Source organism: Amblyomma mixtum, chromosome 6 (genome assembly GCF_055824585.1).
Source record: "Amblyomma mixtum isolate Tamu chromosome 6, ASM5582458v1, whole genome shotgun sequence".
Classification (NCBI taxonomy): Eukaryota; Metazoa; Arthropoda; class Arachnida; order Ixodida; family Ixodidae; genus Amblyomma; species Amblyomma mixtum.
In genome coordinates this window covers 95,492,335-95,508,358 of record NC_143017.1, presented here as the reverse complement: position 1 = coordinate 95,508,358, position 16,024 = coordinate 95,492,335, and the positions used below count along the sequence as shown (strand labels likewise).

General features: G+C 49.0%; 1 protein-coding gene and 1 long non-coding RNA gene across 2 annotated transcripts in view; one reads left to right on the top strand and one right to left on the bottom strand.

Moving 5' to 3' along the window:
• Positions 1-7,668, top strand: part of LOC149339761 (uncharacterized) — a 223,574-nt gene extending 215,906 nt beyond the window's left edge. Inside the window, exon 8 of the mRNA XM_089550561.1 lies at positions 6,424-7,668. Coding sequence (XP_089406687.1) covers positions 6,424-6,462 — 39 coding nt within the window. The 3' untranslated portion in view covers positions 6,463-7,668. The remainder of the gene's footprint in view (positions 1-6,423) is intronic.
• Positions 7,669-9,013: 1,345 nt separating this feature from the next.
• LOC149339760 (uncharacterized) lies at positions 9,014-13,542 on the bottom strand. Its single transcript, XR_016283819.1, has 2 exons — positions 13,288-13,542; positions 9,014-9,371 (listed from the first exon to the last, which is right to left on the bottom strand). It is a non-coding gene; the product is annotated as an uncharacterized LOC149339760 (long non-coding RNA).
• Positions 13,543-16,024: the final 2,482 nt, after the last annotated feature.

Genomic DNA, 16,024 nt, shown 5'->3' with positions numbered 1-16,024 from the left:
CGGTTTGCACTTTTGTCCGCAGGCTAAAGCCTTAATGGTGTTTTGCTGCAACAGCATGCACTAACACCAGAACTTTTTCTTCTCGCATAGAGGATAGGAATGCAAATAAAAGTAGCCATGCAAACTTTATCTCACGCAAATATTTTCGAACAAAAATACTGGAATCAGACGGATGGTCGAGCCTATCTCCGACAACTTCTGAAATAGCTAATACAATCAGGTACTGATGTGAATGTGCATTGATGTCAATAACGTTAAGGTTGGAAGAACAAAAATGTTTCCGTGTACAGTTAAAATCTTGCAAATTTCCAGGCAGAAGAAAAACTCTGTACTCAGAGCGCCTTCCGCACAAGCATTTTTTTTCCTTCTTTGTTTCTCCGCGTTAAAATGAAGGTCGTGCCCTTGGCATCAATATGCTACGTAAATGTTGTGATCAGTGAACAGACCTTTAACGAGCAACTAGCGGCAAAAAGCCAATTATACAGCCCCGTACTTATAGGACTTATCTCAAGGTCCGACAGATACGGAGCAATTATCCCCCAAATGGGTGAATAATAACACTACGAAAAACGAATCGTACAAGGCGTTCGTGCTTTAAGCGCCATATCTGTCTGCACCAGATGCTACTTTGCATACTTTGTACCTGCCGCCTGTTAGCACGAACGGCAAACGCGGCCGCTTTTTTGGGTCGCCATGAATGCAAACCGCTTTGTGAGAACGCTGGCAAAAGACGTGGTTTGTTCATCGATCCCTGCTCTTCGATGTATTTTCCAATTTCTGTAAAGCGCTTGTCGCATTGGACTAATGCATTATGACTCCTGCCTCATCGCATTATGAAGATTAAAAGTGTACCAATCTGTGCATCTTAGAACATGACGTTTTTAATAAACGTAACGCATTTAGTACGGTATGATTTTATCCATCTTTAGTTAAACCTTAATTTATGTTGCATGCTAGCAAAAGAATGGGCGAGATCTGGAGGATGGAGGAGATCTTCCACTTCCACTACCCCCCATCTGTCGCAGCCTATGCTACTTAGCTTAGCGTGTTAAGGAATAGTCCACTTCTGCCTCTGCCTATAGTATTTCAAGGCCCCAGGTTTATTATGTACCAAAGAAAATAATGTTTGTACAAATTAAAAATGTAGTAAAATTCTTCGTATTTTTCTTGATATATTGCGAAGCAGTAATTAATTCATGCTTTACATTTTTGTTAAACTGCTTATCTAAGGGTTTTCATCCTGCATTTAGCTAATTTTATAAGATATGCCCCCTCCCCCCCCCCCTTCCCTATCCCCATTCATTTCATGGCTTCACTCTACACTAACCATGAAGCAGAACACACAGAAACGTTCTGAATCATTACGGTCGCCATTCAAAAAAACCCAACATACGGGCTCATTTTATTCCTTCGTACCAAAGAAGAGTAGATATACGCAGCGTACTGCCTCAAGCTGTACTTTTTCTCTTTCCGCTATCAAACGCGGCTTAATCCAAGATGGGTGCAATGCTCTTTACAATCTACTCTCACGATGGAAAGGAACGCGAACACCGCGGCGCCTACGCACTCCGCTGCTCGAATTTCTTTTGACGGCGCTTTTACGTGGGTGGTAAGAAAAAGACGTTAGAGTCTTCCTAGAATGCATCACGGACAGCTCTAGCATCTTTTTGCCAGCACCGAAGTAAAAGCATGCTTAAAAGAAATGCAAACAGCGGAGCGCCTAGGCTTCGCCCTGTTTGCGTTTCATTCCATCGTGAGAGTAATTGGCTCAAACCTCAGCAGTCGTCACACAGGCCAGACAACGCGAAAGGTGACCACAAAGGCGAGGATTTCATGTTGTAAGCCAAAAGTGACAGATAATTTAACGTGGTTAGGCCAAATGCGAATTAGGTGCGCTGGTACTTCGGTTTTCTTCGGTTTCGGCTCGGGCTCGGTTTTGAACGGCTCAGCAGACTTCAGACAAATATCGGCTGAACCGGTGGGGGGGGGGGGGGGGGGGGGTCATTATCGCTGGCGCACTAAAACTGGAGGACACACTTAAGCTCCGCCTTAAGGGTATGACGCGATAGCGTAAAGGTCAATGCCCATACATGCGGGATTGGCTATTCTCTGCTTTACATTGATTGATCCCTGGGGGACCTCATACCACTCCTGGATCAGCGGTTAAAGGATGCGCCACTGCCCTGCGATGGTAGGTGCCGCCACTAGTGGGGCTCGTGAGACCAAGGGTGCTCTTCCCGAGCTACCGCTCGAGAGCAATCCTTAATTCAACTGCCGCCTGCCACGGTGGGCAGTTTGCTCTGACTGCGGTAAGCAGGTTGTGGTGACGTCACACAGTCACGTTACCTAGGTGGCCCACCTAGCAGCCAGACACACAGTGGCGGAAACTTAACGGGGGTCTTAGTTCTAGTACACTAAAATAGATAAAAGTGGCAAGGGTTTATCTGGTATAACACATTTAGAGCTAGTGGGTTGTTCACCTTGGGAAGAAAAGAGTGCGAAACCACTCGGAGGACACAAAGTGAAGACGAGAAACAGGCTCTGACTGATAACTGCAGTTTATTGTTCTGACACCTCGGTATGTAAACAGAAAGCAACAAATAAACCAGAACAAAGTCAGGTATATCCAGACATCGGAAAGCGGAATCGAGCAAGAAAACTCGAATCACCGAGCTCTCGATAGGAAACGCAACTCCTTATCCAGAACGACTAGGGGAGGAGTACTGAGACAGCAGTTTTTAGGCTCGTGATTTTTGCGGCTTCACTGATCTACATCAGTTTCGTGATTTCACCATCTTTGGTTGCAGCACTCCGGCGTCATTTTATCGACAAAGCCTGTCGTAAAGGAGCGCTAGTTTCCGTACATCCCCTTGTCCAGAACGGTCAGGCTCTTACAGGCCTCTGGCTGCACAGGCTTGACCACTGGGCACACTTAATGGGAGGCGCCCACTGCGCCTTATCTTCACAAGTCCTGTCTACGTAGGGCGCATTTTAGGACTAAAGTGCACGCTGGGCATTTACTGACAGCAGGAGTACAAGGTATGCGCAGATGAAGCTGACGTACTGCCTGAATGCCTGCTTATCGTATACGTAGGCCACTGCTCGATTATATGAACTAGAGCGTTAGCAGCCGACCGCTGCTATATTTGAGGATAAGACCACCTGAATAAAGCAAGGGCTTCAGCTACAAGACTACGCCAGCTGAGACACCAAACAATGATATTTGGGTTGTTCTCAACAGCACAGTTTTAGTAAACATTCGCGGCAAGAGACAAACCGAAGAAAGTGAAGGTTAACCATGCAACGCCCTGTGACAAGGTTTGTTATCCATGGTTTGTTAGGACGGATATATGTATGTATGTATGTATATATGAATGTATGTATGTATGTATGTATGTATGTATGTATGTATGTATGTATGTATGTATGTATGTATGTATGTATGTATGTATGTATGTATGTATGTATGTATGTATGTATGTATGTATGTATGTATGTATGTATGTATGTATGTATGTATGTATGTATGTTTGGTTTGGTTTATGGGGTTTAACGTCCCAAAGCGACTAAGGCTATGAGAGACGCCGTAGTGGAGGGCTCCGGAAATTTCGACCACCTGGGGTTCTTTAACGTGCACTGACATCGCACAGTACACGGGCCTCGAATTTCTCCTCCAAAGAAATTCAGCCGCCGCGACAAGGATCGAACCCGCGTCTTTCGGGCCAGCAGCCGAGCACCATGTATGTATGTATGTATGTATGTATGTATGTATGTATGTATGTATGTATGTATGTATGTATGTATGTATGTATGTATGTATGTACAGTCGGGGACAAAAGTTTCCGGACCACGTGTTCCTCTAACGAAGCCGATAGCTCTGCTATTAGTCGGCAGGCTGGAGACCACACTTGTGGAGGTAAAAGTTAATTTTTTGTTCTTTCATCTCCACAAGTCTGGTCTCCGGCCGCTGTTTGATAGTAGAGCTATAAGCTTCGTTTGAGGAACACGTGGTCCGGAGGCTTTTGTCCCCGACTGTATGTATGTATGTATGTATGTATGTATGTATGTATGTATGTATGTATGTATGTATGTATGTATGTATGTATGTATGTATGTATGTGTGTGTGTGTGTGTGTGTGTGTGTGTGTGTATGTATGTATGTATGTTTGGTTTGGTTTGGTTTGTGGGGTTTAACGTCCCAAAGCGACTAAGGCTATGAGAGACGCCGTAGTGGAGGGCTCCGGAAATTTCGACCACCTGGGGTTCTTTAACGTGCACTGACATCGCACAGTACACGGGCCTCTAGAATTTCTCCTCCAAAGAAGTTCTAGCCGCCGCGGCCGGGATCGTATGTATGTATGTATGTATGTATGTATGTATGTATGTATGTATGTATGTATGTATGTATGTATGTATGTATGTATGTATGTATGTATGTATGTATGTATGTATGTATGTATGTATGTATGTATGTATGTATGTATGTATGTATGTATGTATGTATGTATGTATGTTAGGAGCGTCCCCATTGAAGAGGGGCAGTGAAAGGTGCCGCACTCTCGGCGAAACAGGCGTCAAGCGCTTCATGGGCGGGACAAGAAGGCGTCATACGCCGCCGGCGCTAAAATCCTCTTGAAAACAATTCGCATGTCGCTCCACATGAAGGTTCGAATTTTGTTGCGTTGGGTTAGTTCCCCGTACGTAAACCCCTTGTAAGAATTTTAGAGCTCAGGGGGTTTGCTTCCGAGCAGCACCGCGTGGCTTGTAATGCATATTTAGTGGTCAAAATATCCTGAAGGCAAGAAGATTTTCGGCCCTGCCGCATCCAACGTGTAGGACATCGATAACCGCTACAGGAGCCCCACTACACGGCTTAGAAGCAAACGCCTTGGGCTATATACATTTGACACAGGCTGTACATGCGCGCGGACGGACCAGACTTGCCTCCGGGCATGAATGAATACAAGCATGCGCTAAAGAAAAACCTTTTCGTTCAAAGCCCATGTCTGAACGACTACTTATTCAGTGCGGCAGCACCTAGAAACGCAATTCCAGTGAAGTGCATCTGCTAAGGAAAAAAAGAAAACATTGCAGAGATTAACGAAGCGTGAATGGGCGACCGGCACTACACTCAGCAGTTGGACGTACACGTGTACAGTTCTCACATGCAGCGTTGAAGTTTTGAAGTTTCCGTCGGTGGAGACAGAAATAGTTCCACAAATCTAGCTCGGTAATTGGAAATCCCTGCTCACTCGTTTAACGTTCGGTGTCGCTTTGTTGAGCGGCGTTCTGCTTACGCCGGTAATCATTCGCCGCCCACATAGGGATCTCGTCGCAATATTGACTTACGCGGTCCCATCCATTCTTCTTCCCTCACGCTCGATACAACCACATTCTGCGCTCACTGCCCGGAGAATCGCCGGCTGCACGTATGCGCTATTCGCACCTCAGCGGGACGCGGATTGATCGGCCAACGATTCTCATTAACGAATCAATTAATGTCGGCGAGCTGCTGCTGCGGCGATGGCGGAACTCGCCGAGGAGTCCCCTTTATTCCGGCGCGCCTTGTTCGGCATTGGGAAACACTCATTTCCCTGTCACTGTCCACCGCCGGGGGATCGATAGCCATTAGCAGCTTTTAAAACCATTAGGCGACTCGGCCAGTTGGGCAATGCCCGGACATGGTACCGCGCTTGGGGGGGGGGGGGGGGGGGGGGGAGGTGACGATGCTCCGTTGGCAGTTTTCGCCGTTCCTTTACCGCACACAGCCTTCGCTTACACATTCCCTGCATGCTTTCTCTTTCTCCTTAGCTCCCTGCCTCCCCTTCCCCATGCGTACCTGATCAACCTCCTTCCTCTCTCTATCGGTCTTTGCAGCGTTAGCTGTTATTGCCACACCCCCGTCGTTATGTTCGCGCGGTTGTCGACCGCATGAAATGACGTCATCACATATCAAGGCGGCATGATATACTGCCACTGCGGACGTGAGCAGTGATGGTTCATGGGACCCGTGTCACGCGACTCATTAAGTGCCGTATACATAACCATGATCCCACCCCCAAGGTCTCGTTGCCGTAGTCCGCATGCAGCAACGTCATCACACGTAAAGATAATAAACCAACTGTCTTAGCCGTGTGCCAGCGAAGACATGTGACTGATAGGTCGTGTGACTCATTAAGTCTCATATACATAACCGTGACATCCATCCCTGGATGCCGTGGTAAGCGTCCGCATGAAATGACGTCATCACATATCACGGTCACATGGCCAACTGTTACTGGTCACGTGACCTCCAGTTCACGGAACGTGTGGCCCATGAAGCCCGATACAAATAACCATGACCGCCTTACACAACCTGATCCCCTGGACAGCAGACGCTGAAATCCCTGGGATGTTAAGTGAAAGTTCTTCTTTTCTTTGCAGGAAGCCACCGGCTACGACACGGCTGCCGCCTTCGATTAGCCTGCCGACGCGCCGCGTTCGAAGAAGCGTTGTGCGGCCTGAGCGCAGCCTGCGGTGTACCAGGGAACTCGGCTGTACGGAACCGTGCCCCTGGCGCCTTCGAGTGGGCCGTCCACGCGCCGGTGGTCTGCCAGCACATGCGCACAGTGCCGCCTTGGTGCCCTGCGAGATCCGACTTGTAGAGACTGTAGAGCTCACACGAAATAGAGTACTGTAGCGAGTCAGCAGCCTATAGGGAAAGTTCAAAGACAGCGAGCGAAAGTGTCGATACTGTTGTTTATAATATTGATGTCACGAATCACGTGATCGAACGAACGCGCGAGCACCAGTGGTGAGAGTGAAAGGCGATGACGACGCTGCAAGTTTCTTCCGCTGACCGCGCGTTCACGAGCAAGTTCGCCAACGTGGTGGAGGGGAGAGAGAGACTAGGAGAGAGAGAATTTCGTCTCGCCGGCTGCGCTTTGCAGGTCCCGACGCCAGCCGATGTATTTTGTTAGCGAGGAGAAATCTCTTTAGCGGGTGCTCCTCCTCGTAGTGCCAAGCACCCGGCTGCGCGACCTAACGACAGGAGCGGCGGTCGGCCAAAGTGCTTTGTAAAATGAGTGGGCCGCCGTCTGATGGGCCTCGTGCGTTATCGCACATTTTCCGCGAGTGGCAAACGTTATCAGCGCCGCCGGGGTTTTCGACTCGACGTATCCATTTGCCACACGCGGAAAGAAAATAATCCGTCGACATATTTTGGATTAATGCGCTAATTTTTTTTGTGTGTGCCCAAGTTATTTGGCGACTTTGTCGTCTTGGGACACCAGCCACAGCTAATGACGACGGAGTAGCCCTCGAAGTTGGCGTAGAAGCGACCCTCTACCCGAAATACGACAGCGTAATACTGCAACAGGCCACGTACCAGTACTTTCATGTATGCGGCACATGGTAACAGCTCTGATCACTGATTGTAGCAAGGTGTTCCAGCATTTATTGATTTTTCCTAAGTATCTTCTTATCTGCAACAGGCGAGACCTGTAACTGGGCTCGTACTAACTAACCGAACGCACCTCTTCACCGAGCTTTTCTTGGAGAATAACAATTTGGAGAAAGATAAATGCGCCTTGAGATGTCTGCCATTCAGTGCTTGTGTGAGTAAAAGCCACAGCTATGCACACCTGTACTCATTTTTTTTTATTTGGATCGTTTTGAAACTGCCTTTTCGTCTTGTTTTTTTTTTTTGTTGTTGTTGTAGTCAGCAAAAGAAAGAAAGAAATTTGGCTCGCCCGCTATGTAAGCCTGCTGTGTCTGTCTTCTGGACGAGTAAAAACATTCTCGAGCGTTGCTGTCAATGATTTAATGAAACCACTGCGTGTAGCAATGCACAGCTGCACTTGCGAAATAGGGAGAGCCACTGGTTTCATTGCTTTTTCCTTTTTTATCACTTTAAAGAACCGTGATCACTTTTTCAAGGCTTGTCTGCCTCGCTTCGGGTTTAATTTCTGTTCTTCTATTCATGGAAGGCCGTACACGGAGAACTGAACAGCACTGTCCTAATAAGGACAAATACAAAAACACGAGGAAACGTTTGTTGCATTGCTATTTATCATTTGCGACTCTGTGACCCGAAAGACGCGGGTTCGATCCCGGCCGCGGCGGTCGAATTTCTATGGAGGCGAAATTCTAGAGGCCCATGTTCTGTGCGATGTCAGTGAACGTTAAAGAACTCCAGGTGGTCGGAATCTCCGGAGCCCTTCACTACGGCGTCTCTCATAGCCTGAGTCGCTTTTGGACGTCAGACCCCATAACCCCACCCCACCCTCTTGCGCCTCTGAGTCTGAGTGACCATTCGCCATTCCGCAAGAATATGGGCGCTCCTCATCGCAAAGCTCAGTCAAGCAGTTCTAGAAGAACCAGCGAAACAATGCCGAGAGGAACAGCTGCCGGCGGATATGGATCCTACCAACCTTATTGTGCAAAAGAGCGAAAGCTAGGGCGTATTCAGGCAAAAACGATGTTTTCTGTGACGGTGAGTGGGTTGTTCATTCCTCCGGAGTGTGGGCCCAGGGGAACTGCTTCCTCATATAATGCACCCCAGCCACCTCCGTCGCAGATACAGAAAAAGATGCCCGAATTATGCCCCTCGGGCATTCTGAGCCTGACTCACACATTAAAACCGCCCTCGTCCACTCCCTGTCAGGAATCCACTGACATACTTCACCAGCCCTACTTCTCAGCACAAAACCTGGAGGCTCTGCTTAAGCACGTCTGCGCTGCCCTGACGTCATAATATCCTACATGGCGGTCCATTACAGTTTCTTTTTTTTGTTCCTATCTATCACTCGATGTCGTCTTCGTCCTAACTTCGAGGCTTCGTGCGTTTATGCCTTCGTGATGCATCTACCGCATCCGCATGCCCTCTATATTTAAGCGCCGTTCGTGATTAGTCCGTGCAAAGATCACGCTAACCAGCCAGACATTATTAGCCTGCTAAGCAGCTGCGCTGATGCAGCCCTCTGCGTTTTTTCAAGAACAGAGGAGAGACAGACAATAGAGGACAACTTTGTGTTTTTTTTTTCGTATATTTTCGTCAACAAAAACAATCGGTTCCGAGAAATGTACAAGGCGCACGCATGGTGGCGTTTGCGCGCGCTTGCCCCAGGATTGCGGGGCGTTTATCCGTGCCAGCCCTTGCCTCCATAGCCGCCGCGGAAGCCGCCGAAGCCGCCGCCGCCGTAGCCTCCGCGGAAGCCTCCGAATCCACCGCCTCCGTAGCCTCCGCGGAAGCCTCCGAATCCACCGCCTCCGTAGCCACCGCCTCCGTAGCCACCTCCGTAGCCACCGCGTCCGAAGCCGCCGCCGCCGAAGATGCCAGCGTACGCCACAGCGGCCAAAGTCAGAACTAGGAGAGCCAGGCACAGGGACCTCTGCGGAACAATAACAACAATAGTGCAGTATGGCAGAGAGAAGATATGCAGATGACTTGACGCTCACAAAGTGAACAAGGGAGGGGAGAGCCTCAGGGTGCATGCCAACGTTTCGGCAAGAGGGTTTGTCTCCGTTTGGGAAAGCGTTCATCATTGGCAGGGTTTAAGTAGGGCCTTCACTCTGAGAAGAAAGACAAGTCCTCTTGCCGAAACGTTGGAAAGGCTTTCCCTTCCCTTGTTCACTTTGTGAGTGACTAGTGAAGCATGTTTTACGACTCTCACGGTACACTCGACAAGCCGTGAAACACTGCTCCACAAATCCTACTGGGGTGACGGGATTCGTCCCATTGGAACAGCCATGCCAGAAAAGCTGATCCGGTTAACAGTTCCGGATTTTATGGGACCTGCCGTCATGTTTTTTAACCTCTAAACGTTTCTAGCGTCGAGATGCGTTTGCAACCACAAACAGAACTCAGGCAAGCCTCTTCACTTTAGACGATGACAAAGTGGTCCTGTACAAGTTTATATAGCGTGCAATGTTTGACAAAACTACGGGTGCCATTCCGCATGTTACTGAATGCTGCCAAAGTCATTTCCAGGTCATCCAGAGTAAGGCCCACTTGACATCCAGGAAAATCACGAGCTTCTTTGCATTAAGGAAAGTAGTCGTCGTCGTTGTCTATAGAACTTCAAAGCAGCAAGGGTCGGCCAGACAACTTTTCCATATCGGCCGACGACGGCTGCTTTCGCAAGCAATGCAGCCTGTGCTCATTACATTCTCAACGCATAACACCGATACTGCAATGCATAAGAGTGCTAGAAGCTTTCTGGGCGTCCTTGCAGCGCATGTTTCTTGGCTTGGCCAGGCGCACTTCACGGCATGCGTCTCTGTGACTCAGTGCCAAGCGAAATAGAAAGGATGGGCTCGCTGCTTTCACCGAAATTGCGTGGTTTAATACTTCGCTACTGCAACCGGGAACCCTTGGGAGGAGTTGAAACGTAAAACCTACTTGAAACGTTGCCAGCAGAGCAAACCGAACGGCGCCGCGAAATGAAATCCCCAAAAACTAGCCTTGAATGTCAGGGTAAACTAAAGTGTCTTGTCTGCTTTTGGTAAGCATGCAGTGGAATGAAATTTCCCGTAAAGCGCCCTTCCAAAAGCAGCCATCTGACCTCTCCTATAGGAATTGATTGATCAAAGTCAAACCTTGTTTGCGCGCTACCCCGACTCTGTACTGAAATGTTTGCGCCATAAACTACTTCCACCAATATATATATATATATATATATATATATATATATATATATATATATATATATATATATATATATATATATATATATATATATATATAAACGTAATTCGGTTGACACACGGTAGAAAAACAACAACTTTATTCTAACGTTTCGACCAGGGTCTGGCCTTCGTCAGAGAGTGACTCTGACGAAGGCCAGACCCTGGTCGAAACGTTAGAATAAAGTTGTTGTTTTTCTACCGTGTGTCAACCGAATTACGTTTATGTTCTACCGGATCCATCCGATCTTCACCCCCTTCTTATATATATATATATATATATATATATATATATATATATATATATATGCACAGAACGATACGGAAGTGCCGCAGAGGCCACGAGGAACACATAAACTAGAACCGCGTTTGTCTCAAAGATAAAATGTTCGGAGCGGCCCAATCCAGCGACAACCCTTACGCCGCGGCCTGCGCCTTCGTTCTTTCGCTGTCACATCCGTTCACTTGCCACGCCAGACAGAGCATACCACCTCTCTGTCTTTGTTTTTTTTTTTCTCTCTCCTTCGTCGTCATACCGACCGTTCGAATGCCTGCAGCGACGCCTGCGAGCAAAGTCTGGGCAGGACACGCGCCTAGCGCATGAACCTCGCCATTGTATTTACGAGGAGACGTGTTCCGGTTATAAAAACCTGCATAACGCATTCCTGCTCTCCCCCCTCGCTTTCCCCCTTGCTACTGCCACGCGCCCAACGGCTCCCCATACTGGCGCGATCTTGCACAGAAGCGAAGAAGTGGACTTTTCGGAAGGGCCAGTAAAATACGCAAGAAAGAAAACGAAACAGCAATAATCCGCAAACGGGCCCACGCTTTTCCCTTTGCAGAAGCCCCGAGAGCTTGCCTTGCATTCGCTGACTTTCCTGCTTTCTTTCTTTTTTTTTTTTTTTGCCTTTGCATCCACTGCAGTTTCTCTCCCGTACACCCTCCCTATCTGCGTTGTTTCTCAGAACGCAAAGCGACTGAAAACGCATAAGCCGGACGGACGGAGGCAAAGAGGGTAAACGCCAGCAGAAAAAAAGATGGGAATAAGTTACAGCAGAAATGGGGAAACATGAAGAAGACGGTGGTGGCCCGTCGTTTCGTAGAAGATGCCTATAAATGGAACAGCGGGACGCATCCGCGCGAGACGTCTATGCAGTGGCTTCGCATGCTGTATGCCCCTCCCCCCCCCCCCCCCCCTCGAAATCGAAGCGTACGCAGGAACCGCAGTGAGGGACACACAGTCGTATCGTATATATATATATATATATATATATATATATATATATATATATATATATATATATATATATATATATATATATATCTGCGCTGACAAAATAAATCGGGGTTAATAGTGGAAGGAATCCCGAATCCGGCCGCCGTTCTCGGAAGGGGCGCCGCGGAATATGAGCGTATCGCTGTTCAATTTCAACTGCGCCTCGAGCGCTGGACCCATTCCGTTATGTGCCCATATAGTATACGTATATGCGTTGCGCACATAGTTGTCGCGGATGTACTTCGGCGGCAAAGAAATCCTGGAAGATATGGCGCAGCAGGGCACTGAAGCCGCTCATTTAATTTTGTATTCAGTTCCACCGCGGCAACTCGTGCGTTTGATATGTCCGTATATTGTGACATGGCCATAGTATTTAAGTATACGCATAACTTGCGCCCGTTGGGCTGGCGAAAAAGCCGTACTTGAGCGGTGGGGAAATCCCTTGAAACTATCGCGCATCATTCAGGGCGCTTCGGCCGCGCACTTACTCTATTTACTTCCGCTCTGCCTGATGCGTCTTGAAAATGCGAGGCATGCATTCTGCGCTTAAACTTGCGCTTCCGTGCGCTTAAAGACTGTAACGTGGTTCGCTTTATAAATAAAGCTCCCATATTAAACCCGCTTTATGCGGACAGAAACGCCCGTAGGGGGCTCCATGCACTGAACAGATTGGAATGCGCCTGGTAGAGTATGATGAGTGTTTGCTATCACCAATACAAACGCATTGTCTTTCTTTAAGCAGGTATTCTCCATCGAGAGCTGCGCATCAGCAAAGAGTGTCGCAAACCTGCTGGCACCGTTCGATGCGATTATACATCAAAGGCTCGAAATAATTCTGAAAGGCAAGTCTGCTGAGGTTCTGTCTCGGCTTTGTGCGACGACGGCCCGGCTGGTCATGCCAGGTTACGTCCTGTGGGTTTCCGCATCGCGTGGTTTGCGGAGTGCAGTGAAAAGGTAAATCTACCACGGTAGACGCTGGTACATGGGTATATACTGCACTCCATTGCTGTCACCTCTGTAGTTACTACCAAGGGAAAAGTTCTCAGACGAGAACTAGAAAAGGCCACTTTGAACTGTCGCTCTACTGCTGTGCTTTCGAACATGGCATGCAAAGCTACTGCGCGCCCAGTTTTCCGATAGAAAGGGACTCTATGGTGCGGACCTTGCCGCTCCGGTCTAAAGAAGCTCGCGACGGTTGCCGGCATGTTCAGTGCACTCGGCACGAAGATGCCTGAGGAGAAATCGTACGAACATGCGAAAACAAGCTCCTTCTTCCGAAAAACGAACTCTCGGTACGCAAGCAACAAGCCAGCCAAAGTGTAAGAGCGCGTACGACAGCGACGTACCATGATGATGCCTTGTGGGGTTTCAGCGGAGCCAACACAGCCAAACAAGCGACTACTCCGAGCTGCGCCTGCGATCTGCGTCCCAACACGGGCTAACCAACTCTTTTTATACTACCGGCCACAGACTAGCGCTCTCGCCGGCTTCGTTGTATTACATAGGCGTGGTTTGCGTTCCATGACGTGGACACCACTTTCGCCTACTTCGAATATAAAAGCCCGGCGAGAGGGACGGAAGAGGAGTTGAGTAGAGCGAGCATTACCTTAACACCTCCCCGCCCTCCCCCAAATCACCTTCCTGCCACCCCCTTCCCTCCTTTATGCCAGCGCACTCACAAACATCCGTCCACACGGTAGCAGCAACGGCTGGGTGCTCCTAACTAGGCCCCGGCAGCGGGCTCTTTGACCGACTTGGCTCGGAAGGCCAGCAACGCCGCGAGACGCATCAGCCACAAAGGACGCAACATAGCCCGCCTCTCTCCCTTCCTTCCGTTACCTTCTCTTTCCTTCCCAGCGTCTCGCCAATGAGACTGACAACCCCGGCGCGCTCGTGTACGGCTACAACGCTGCAGGGGACAGCGCAATTTCGCTTCCCGGATAATGCATTCGCGCCAAGAAGGATGGAGGAGAGGGAAAGCGATCGAGTAAACAAACAAAAGAGAGCCCCCCCCCCCCCCCCCCCCCCTCTTGTAGCGCGATCCTTGATTCAGATCCGACCCCAGCGAAACGGCGGGCTGTCCGAGCGAGAAGCCAGGGAAAAGTAAGACGACCATCAACTTCGAGACGCACTGAGAGAGAGAGAGAGAGAGAGAGAGAGAGAGTGCATTAAAAGGAAGATGTGGGAGAGGAGGAAGAGGCTGAGGAGGCCGGTTTTTCTTAACCCACTTGCGGTCTTATGTGGATCAAAGTCAAAGCTCGCCCCAGCGCACATGCACGCATGTGCCACATAGAGAGGGGTTCGTTCACAGGCTCGCATTTTTCCTTTCGGATCGCACAGTCCCCATCTTAAATCGAGATCGCACTCTCGCTCTCCCTTTTTCTCTGACTCGCGCACGCTTCATCTTTTCTTTTCGTTCATTCTTTAACGGCGTCATGCGGAGTCGGCGGCGCAACCTTCGAGCGACGTCTGGGGCTAGCTGCGCTCTCTCTCTTGCGTGTACGGCCATGATGTATGGGCTTTAAAGGCTGTGTTTATAATGGCCGCACCGCGCGGACGACGGGGGGAATAGACGATAAGCGGCCCGACGGGAAAGGGGGCTACGACGACGCTCGACCTTGCAACTCACCAACAGCAACGACGACGGCTCTGCGCTTTGCGGTTGTTTGTATAATTGCGTCTTTCCGCTATACGTCCGCCGCGACTCTCGCGGTATTAACGTGTGGCCTGGGTAATTGCACACCGCGCGACCGGTGTCTGTGCGGGCATGTGTGTTCGTGTGTACGCATTATCCCATACGGAAGGAACCTTGAGACATCTCGAGCAGCTCCGCAACAGGGCCCGGAAAGGATAATCTCATTCTCGGTGAGATACAAGACGCGCGCCGCGTCCCAGCCCCCCCCCCCCCCCCCCCCCCTCCTTGCCCTTTCTCTTCGTGGCGTATTATTATCATACGCCGTGACGCGTTCATGGTCCGGGATGGGCTTTGCTTTGGGAAGGGGGTTACAAGGACTGGAGCCGGATATACGCGTCTATAAAAGTTTGCCGCGTTGACCGACAGCAGAAGCAGAAGCGCGTGAAACCGTGTTCTGCATTTCGTTAAGAGGGGACTCGTTGTGGCCCGTGCGTGCCGACGCATGCCGCGAGCTCATTTGCATGATCTTTGCGTTATCTGTGCGGCAGGAAGCGTGCTGAGATAAATGGCTTCTCGCGTCTGAAGCGCTGTAGAGTAGTGGGACCACTTATTTCGGTCAATGGCGGTCGTCTGTCTTCACTCTATTGCACCGTCTATTTCGGCTGATTATCTCCATTTTTTTCTGGCGAGAGGTGAGTGCCGCAGACTTATCAGTCTTTTCGAAGTTTTTCCTCGAACATGGTCGAAACACTAACCTCGTCGATCGCATAGTTTCGGATCAAAGCGATGTCTTCTTTTACCTTTTCCCGTGTACTCCTCTGTGATGGTAAGGTTTGGTGTTTTTGTTCTTTGTTTTTTTTTTCACTTTACCATCGATAACACTTGCGCCTTGCACCTCAGGCTGTCTTTCTGTCTGGTTCCCTTATTTCTTGTAGTTTTGGCTGGTCAGTGTCAGCTCTTTTATTACGCTCCCATTTTCTCAATTTCCGGGTTGTTATTTCAATATTTTTATGTCCTTCCCCCGTGCGGGGTGTTATTTTGTTTTTTCATACTACGTCGTGGCAACTGGGGCGTTAATTGAAGGGTTGCATGCCAGTATCTGAACGGAAATTTGGCGCTGGTGAACCATTGAGGAAACAAAAAACAAAACTGAAGATACTGAAGATAGGAGCTGCCATTGCATCTTTACCTGTTCTGCTGCGTCCAAAATGATGGCGCCTTTCACAATCACTGCGCACCCGCAGTTTGATCGCACCGGAAAGGAGTTATTGTAGCCACTGAAGAATATTCGAAATTTTATTTAAATAAGAAGGCAAGTATGAACTTCGAATCCGGGCTCCTATGTACAGCCCCCTGTGTTATGGAAGTGCTGTGGGCATCGTGCTCATCTTTTTTTTTGCTCGTCTAAAAATATGAAAAAGCGACCACCAGGTTCAGGAGCTGAATCT